Source organism: Penaeus chinensis, chromosome 11, assembly GCF_019202785.1.
Source record: "Penaeus chinensis breed Huanghai No. 1 chromosome 11, ASM1920278v2, whole genome shotgun sequence".
NCBI classification, from domain to species: domain Eukaryota; kingdom Metazoa; phylum Arthropoda; class Malacostraca; order Decapoda; family Penaeidae; genus Penaeus; species Penaeus chinensis.
The window spans coordinates 36,935,367-36,942,866 of NC_061829.1; the positions used below are offsets into that span (position 1 = coordinate 36,935,367).

General features: G+C 42.8%; 1 protein-coding gene across 1 annotated transcript in view; it reads right to left on the reverse strand.

The window, feature by feature from the left end:
• Positions 1-7,500, reverse strand: part of LOC125030658 (runt-related transcription factor 1-like) — a 173,865-nt gene that overhangs the window by 5,598 nt on the left and 160,767 nt on the right. Inside the window, 2 exon segments of the mRNA XM_047620842.1 lie at positions 3,283-3,411; positions 5,002-5,085. Coding sequence (XP_047476798.1) covers positions 3,283-3,411; positions 5,002-5,085 — 213 coding nt within the window.

A 7,500-nucleotide genomic window follows, 5' to 3' on the forward strand; every position in this document is an offset into this window, starting at 1 on the left:
GGTACATTTGGCAGGCCAGATGCACGCCTCACGCGGACGCCGATCTCTACTTAGGAAGGATGGTTCACTTGGTAAGGTGGTGAAGGATGGATGGCTGGGCGAATCTTAATATGGATTTGAATTTCACGCAGGCTAAGAGTTTGATATCTCAATACTTGCAACACACACGCGTGTATATATGAATATGTAATATATATATACATATACACACACACATATATATATATATATATATATATATATATATATATATATATATATATATTCATTGAATAATTTCAACTTAAATATCATTTCTGCAGATACCATCTATCACCAGATACACATTTGAAAGATTAATGGAACTTTACGTTCTGGCTCAAAGGATGTGAGGAAATTTCGTTAACTGAGTAGGAACGTGATCATGAAGCCTATTTTACCTTATTTTGAAAACAAAATTGTACATTTGTTGTTTTTATAGAGACAGAAAGATGGAGTGTTTTTTTTATACGAAAAGGAAATTGAATAATCGCTATTACACGTGACAGGTTGACAAAAAACAAACAAACAAACACACACAAATTATGCAAGACACATTTTTCTAGCCTCCTTTGCCCTTGCACAACGTGTTATAAACATAACCCACATGATTACCAACAACACAACGAACACTATCACTGCACACTGTTCAATATGCATCCCCCTCAGAAGAGTTTAATCAAGAGAAAAAAAAAATCATAACTGGAGGATGATACATCTCCGAGTAATAATAACACTCCGCCATCAACGTTAATAATAAAAAGGGCATTGGTGATTACGGCGCGGAAGTGGTTGAATAGAAACCATAGGGTTGGGGGAAAAACAGTGTCGACAAAGGGCGTGCGGAGAGGCGAAGGCACTTAATCTGGGGTGGAAGACAAGTAGGTTGGTCGTCAAATATCTGTCAACGAGGGCGGCGCTGGGTGGGTGGGAGAAGGGGAGGAGGGAGAAGGAGAGTGGGGGAGTGGGGGAGGGGAGGGGAAGGAGAGTGGGGGAGGGGGAAGGGGGAGGGGGTAGGGTGAAAAGGAGGAGGAAGGGAGGAGAGATAGAATAGGAAGAGGAGCAGTGGAAGAGGAAGAAGAGGAAGACAAGGGAAGGGTGGGGGAGAGTAAGGGAAAAGAGGGAGGAAGAAGAAGTATAGGGGAAGATGATGTTGAATAAAGAAGGAAGAAGTGGAAGCGAGGAGGAAATGGGAAGCGAAGGGAAGATAAGATAAGATAAGATAAGATAAGATGAGATAAGATAAGAAAAGAGAAGAGAAGGGAAAGAGGGAAGGTGAAATAGAGGAGAGGGAAGAAGGCAGAGGGCGGCGGGGTGGGGGGGGGGGCGGGGGGCGGGGACATTGCCCTTACTAGTCCCCCCCTTCATGTGCTCACACTGCGAACAATAACAAGAAAACCTATCAATCCAAGAGGAGCATTTCCCATTCCTCTTCATCACTCGGTTCTCACTTAAATAACACCTGCCCCCAACCCCCCCCTCCCTCCCCCCACAGGCCCCGCGCGCCGCCGGAATAAATAATGCTTCCATTAGTAATCATTCCACCGATCAACACGGGAATCAATCACATAAGAACAAACAAACAAACAAAAAACAAAAAAGTATCAAGAGTATCAAGCCGGGAGGTTCTTGAACTCTAGTGTAAAAAAAAAAAGGGACGGAACTAAATATACAAATGCAGCTTATTTTTGTTCTTTTGCCAAGGAGAGAGAGAAAAAAATAATTATCGTAATTCTTGAACATTCTAAATGACGATTGAAGACGAGAGGACAGCAATATTAAGCGTAAAAAAAACAAAAAAACAAAAACAGAGTGACACGAATTAGGAAGAGGATGAAATAAAATAATTCATTCCACAAGGGAAGCAGCAAAATGACACGCCTCGCCTTGGAAAATTATTCATTCTCATTCAAAATCCTTTTTTTTTCTAGGTATACATTATCATAAATACACCTTTTTTTACTTGATATATACTATTATAAACATACTTTTTAACTTGATAAATACTATCCTAAATGTAGTCTTTGCGGAGAGGTATCCTCCTCTTAATAATCCTCAAACACAGTGGTCTTCAAAAGGTTAAGAATTCGTGACCTGTAAGCATGAAACACTCGATCGGCCATCTGTTGACTGCTTCTATTTTCCCAAGGACGAGATTTCCAGTCTTGCTTCCTATGGTCTGCGCAAGTGCAGTTGGGATGATCGGTAAATATACGGGTGCGCGAATAGCTTGATACGGGTGGAGAAAGAGACGGGCCGTGTGGGTTTGACTTGCACAGACAACGGATGTACAATATTTTTATACTGATATATGCTATACATATACATACATACATATTTATACACACACACACACACACATATATGTGTGTATATATATATAAATAAATAAATAAATAAATAAATAAATATATATATATGTGTATGTGTGTGTGTGTGTGTGTGTGTGTGTGTGTGTGTGTGTGTTTGTGCATGTATGCATACATACATACATATAAACATATATATACACACACACACACACACACACACACATATATACATATATGTATATATATACATATATATACATATATACATATATATATATTTATATATAGACACACAGATATAAAGATAGATAAACATAAATATATATAGATAGATAGATAAACAAATAGACAGACAGAAAGGGGGATGCGAGGCGCCGAGGACGAGAGCGCAAGAGCGGGCGCGGAGGAAGCAGCGCGGGGCCGCGCGGGGGCGGCGCGGCGGGGCGCGGGCGCAGCGTGAGGCGGCGATCACAGCCTGTCTCAGTCTCCACACATCCGGCCATTGCCTTCCTGCTTGACTCTCTATTACCGAACAATCTCTATTTGAACTGTCCTGTTGACAAATTATCCTGATGCACTATTAGCGGCGCGCCATCCATCTTCCGGTTCAATTAACCTTTAAGCAATGTATTTATCTGATTATGTAATTATGTACTGGGAATGTATGTATAAACAAGCATCAGGCATGCAACTCTAAAAGTATGCAAATGTACAAGCACACACACATACACAACCACTACCCCTTTCTACACACCCAAGCACACATCACAGACATCAGCACACACTGACAAATATATATATATAAAGGTAACTAGACAAACATATAGATAGATAAATAAAAAGACAGAAAGTCACAGAGATATATAAATATGGACCCACACACACAAATCCTGTTCATATCCATCATGAGAAAAGAGTTAGCCTCGCAACGTGAAGCAAAGCGGGTTCTTACCAGACGACAGATGCGAGGAGTTGGACTCAAGCGTGTTGACTTGCTGGCTGATGTCGCTGCTGTAGCCGAGGCCCTGCGTGGAGGAGAAGCCGCTCTGCAGCGTCGAGCTGTTGCCTCCCGTGAGACTACCTGTGGGGACAGTGAAGCTCGTCAGGAGGGGGAGGGGAGGGAAAATGCGCAGGCGACTGACGGAGGAATGTGAGTTCTTCATTTTCTCCAAGTCATCTGCTGGGCATGTCATGAGATATGCAGGAAAAAATACAATGAAGTTTCAGTGAGAAAGGGAGAGTCAAGATGTCTGATTCCGAAAGAAGGAAAAATAATTTCACATTTATTTAATGCTCGTACAGGGTAACACAAGGCGATCTGTGAAAATTATATGAAAAAAAACTATAATCGACTAGTGAATGGGCATATAGCTGGATTTCCGTAGCTAACAGACCAACTGTATATCATTCATGCAATCCAAAACGCTTTACGATATCTCGCCAATGAACGCAGCCATTCGGACGAGTTGCCCCGGCGTTGCAAAGGTGGAACAGAAAAGAGCTGAGGTTTACCGTGAAACTAAGGAAGCCTGCGAAGAAAAAAGATGCACATTCGGTAATGAAGACCTGTCCGGAAAGACAAATATTGTAATAATCCCACAAAGCGCCAAGCTGAGGATAATACTACCCTGTGGAAGACACAGGAGCACCGATGCACCCTCCCCCCTCCCCTCCCCTCGCTAGTCTTGCAGTGTCCGTTTGCCTGCTGCCCGAACCGCGAACGCCCCTACCCCCTCCCCTACCGCCGGGGCTTTATCTCAACCAGTTCCCGATAAGGACTCCGACAAGCAGATGGCGAAGTAGGCGACGTCTGCGGGTTCGAGGTGGCCCTGGTGCTCGCCGCCTTCACCCAACAGATCCCCCGCACGTACAGAAAGCGTGTGCCCGCATCGTAACTTACAAAGCGATCTGAAGCGGTGATATAAGGAGTCGTATCCTGCATTTTCCGTCCGAGTCATTGCAGAGTACACGTACCAAATTTCCCATGAGTCCCATGACGGACGGTGTGGCGCTGATACTGATCTAAACGCCTAGTGAACGCTGCTTGAGGTTTAGGAGTAATAAAAATCTTAACTGCTCTTGTAATGCAGCCGCCAACGACGACACAAATCACAGGCATTTCATTTAAATCGCTAAATATAAAACAGATAATTCATGACTATATCATAAGCTGAATTTTCCGCTATAAACTTTTCTAAGTGACTCTCTGCCCCCTCCCTCCTCCCTCCAAACTGCCGGCCCGAGCGCGTTTAAGTTCTGAAAAATGCTCCTACTGAGTACTTATGGCTGCCATAGTACAGGAGATTTAGTGGGGTTCCCGAGGGCTGCGCTGGAGCGTCTTAAACTTGAATAATCTTGACGTGAGATCACAGAGATCTTGAGTTTGCGAGAATTAGCCTGCAGGTTCTTGTATCTCTCCCTTGTGAATTTTGGCCGAAAGTACTTTTTATATGCTTACTGACAAACACTTGTTTCAGTCTCTTTCAAACAAAGCTATTCAGATAAGGAGCTTTTTACAATTAAATAATAAAGATTTACAACAATCTTACTCTATACCCACTCATGAGAACCATTATATTTCATACAAACCCGTGCACAAGAAGCCTCATGCGGTTCAATGAATGAAATCCCAAAAGTATGAATGGAGTCACGTGACTTAGAAAAACCTTACCTGGTATGTAGGAGGAATAGTGGGTACCGCTGTAGCTGGTCCAGTGACTGTCTGCCGTACCCAGGCCCATCGACTGTGTAGGATCTGCAAGTACAAATGTAATTTACTAAGGGTACAGGGATGCAGGAAAAAACAACAACGGCGTTGGCGCATGTCATAACTTTCTTGCAATCTGTATGGGGGGAAATTGGGTAATAATAATAAACATTACGATTTTGTCAAAAGGAAGTTCCACAGTTTACCTTGGGATTTTACGATAATATCATCCCTCGTTTTTAAGGGGCAATAATTTGTTCCCAAATTTAGGAACCGTATTATATGTCTTCATAATGATTATAATATTGCGAACCCTACGGATCATCATCCCACCCAACCAACTGTTCAAAAGGGCTGATACACAGTCGAAAATTCTCAATTAAAGAGTGGAAGACATAGCACCGACGTTTAAATAACACGTGTATATAAAGTAGAAATCGCAGCTATATTACGTCCGTAATGATCCGCACAACTTTATTTCAATCTCGCCACAGGAAGCAAGGGACTATGCTACGCTCGCAACCATCGGTGCTTCGCCTTTCTATAATATTGAAACAAGTCAGGCGGAATGATTACATAGCCTCCATCCCATAACTCGCACGCACACACCACATTCTCTTCAAAATTAATTGTATTAGCCCTTCTTTATTCTTCAGAAAACGGGAATTTCACACCGCGTCGAGTGCACAAAAAACGGCGTATGGTGCGCCGGCGACCACGAGGCGCGTCAGTCTGGTGGCAAGATGGACCCATCATTCCGGTCCGCTTACTGAGTGCATCGCTGCCTTGCGCACCTACCTGACACACACGCTAATTATCAATTACGAAATCAGTAACGCTACGGGAAATTAAACGTTATCATTTTTTTTTATTCTTCCTTAGCTCCCGGACTTGCTTCGACTCCGGAAGAATTAATATTGAATGCGATTAAACTCTTAGATGTTTTTTATCGTGCAAACTATGTTTATACGCGAGAAAATTAGGCGAGGCGTCTTCAGGTAGCCGTCAAGTGTGACCATAGTAACTCGGCCGCTTCAAGTGCCGGAACACTTTGTCACTTTTTTCGGGTAGATTTTCGACGACATATAGTGCGGAAGTATAAACGTTAATGTACGAGGCAACTTGCGCTTGCAGACCAATTTTTATCCTTTTGTGTCTGGTGTCTGTTTTGAGAAGATGGCTTACAGGCATTATAGTAATACGTGGATGATTTTAAGCTGGGCTACATAGTCTAAAAATATAATTAAAATGGGTTATAGGCACTTATTACGTATCCTAATAAAGATTAAAAAGAAAAAAAAACTATGTTAAGCAAATAACAAAAATAAAAATAAAACGAAAATAAAAATTAATAAAAAAAAACTAATAATAAAAAAAAAAGTTAAAGCAACAGTACAAAACTCAAGAGCAAGAATAAAAGACGAAATAATCTTACAAGTTATCAAAGATACCACTCGACGAGAAAACAAGGTATTCCTCGATAAAGGCAGGAGAGCAACCCTTACAGCGGATGAACGCAGCCGAGGTTGACTTCAAGAAAAGGGTGACATGTTGCTATACCCACTATCCTTTGCACCCCCCACCCCCCATCCCAGCCACAGGTAACCGCCAAAGCTGTCTGGCCGTCTGTCTGTCTGTCTGTCACATGACGTGCGAGGAACACAGATAATTACGTCATAATAGCTAGTAATGCTTATCACAATTCGGATAATGGGGCCGCTCTGCAGCCTGCCCCCTGGCCGCTCCAAAGGCGGGCGAAGGAAGCAACTGCATAATGGATCGGAAAAGGAAGAGAAGGAGGAGGAGGAGGAGGAGAGAGAAGTGGAAGAATAGGAGAAGAAAGGAGAGGAAAGATGGGAGGATAAAAAAGAGGAAGAGAAGGAGGTGAACGAAGAGGAAGAAGAGGAAGGTGGGGAAGAGGAAAAAAGAGGAAGAGGAGGAGAAAGAAGAAGGATTATAGGATAAAGAAGAAAGAGGAAGAAAAATTAATAGGAGAAAAAAGAGAAAAACATGAATTGGAGAAAAAAAAATAGGAGAAAGGCGAGGAAGGATGAGAGGAAAAAAAGGAAGAAGGGGGAAAGCAGAGGAAGAACGAGTTGAAGAAAGAGGAGGGACAAAAAGAGGGTGCTAAGGAAGAGAAGAGGAAAAGGAGGAGGGGGATGAAGAGAAAGGAGGAGTAGAAAAGAAGGGAAAAAAGAAGGTGAGGAAGAAAACGAAAAAGAGGAGCAGAAAGAAGGAGAAAAAGAACAAGGAGGAAGAGGAGGTAGGTAAGAAGGGACAAAGAAAAGGAGGAGGAGGAGGAGGAAGAGAGGAGGAGGAGGAGGAAGAGAAGGAGGAAGAGGAGGAGGAGGAGGAGGAGGAGGAGGAGGAGGAAGAAGAGGAGGCGCATCAATTTTTCACCCGAGGCTTTGTTAGCACTGGGTCACAGGATCGCACGAGCACGCGTACTCAATCTTAATTAAA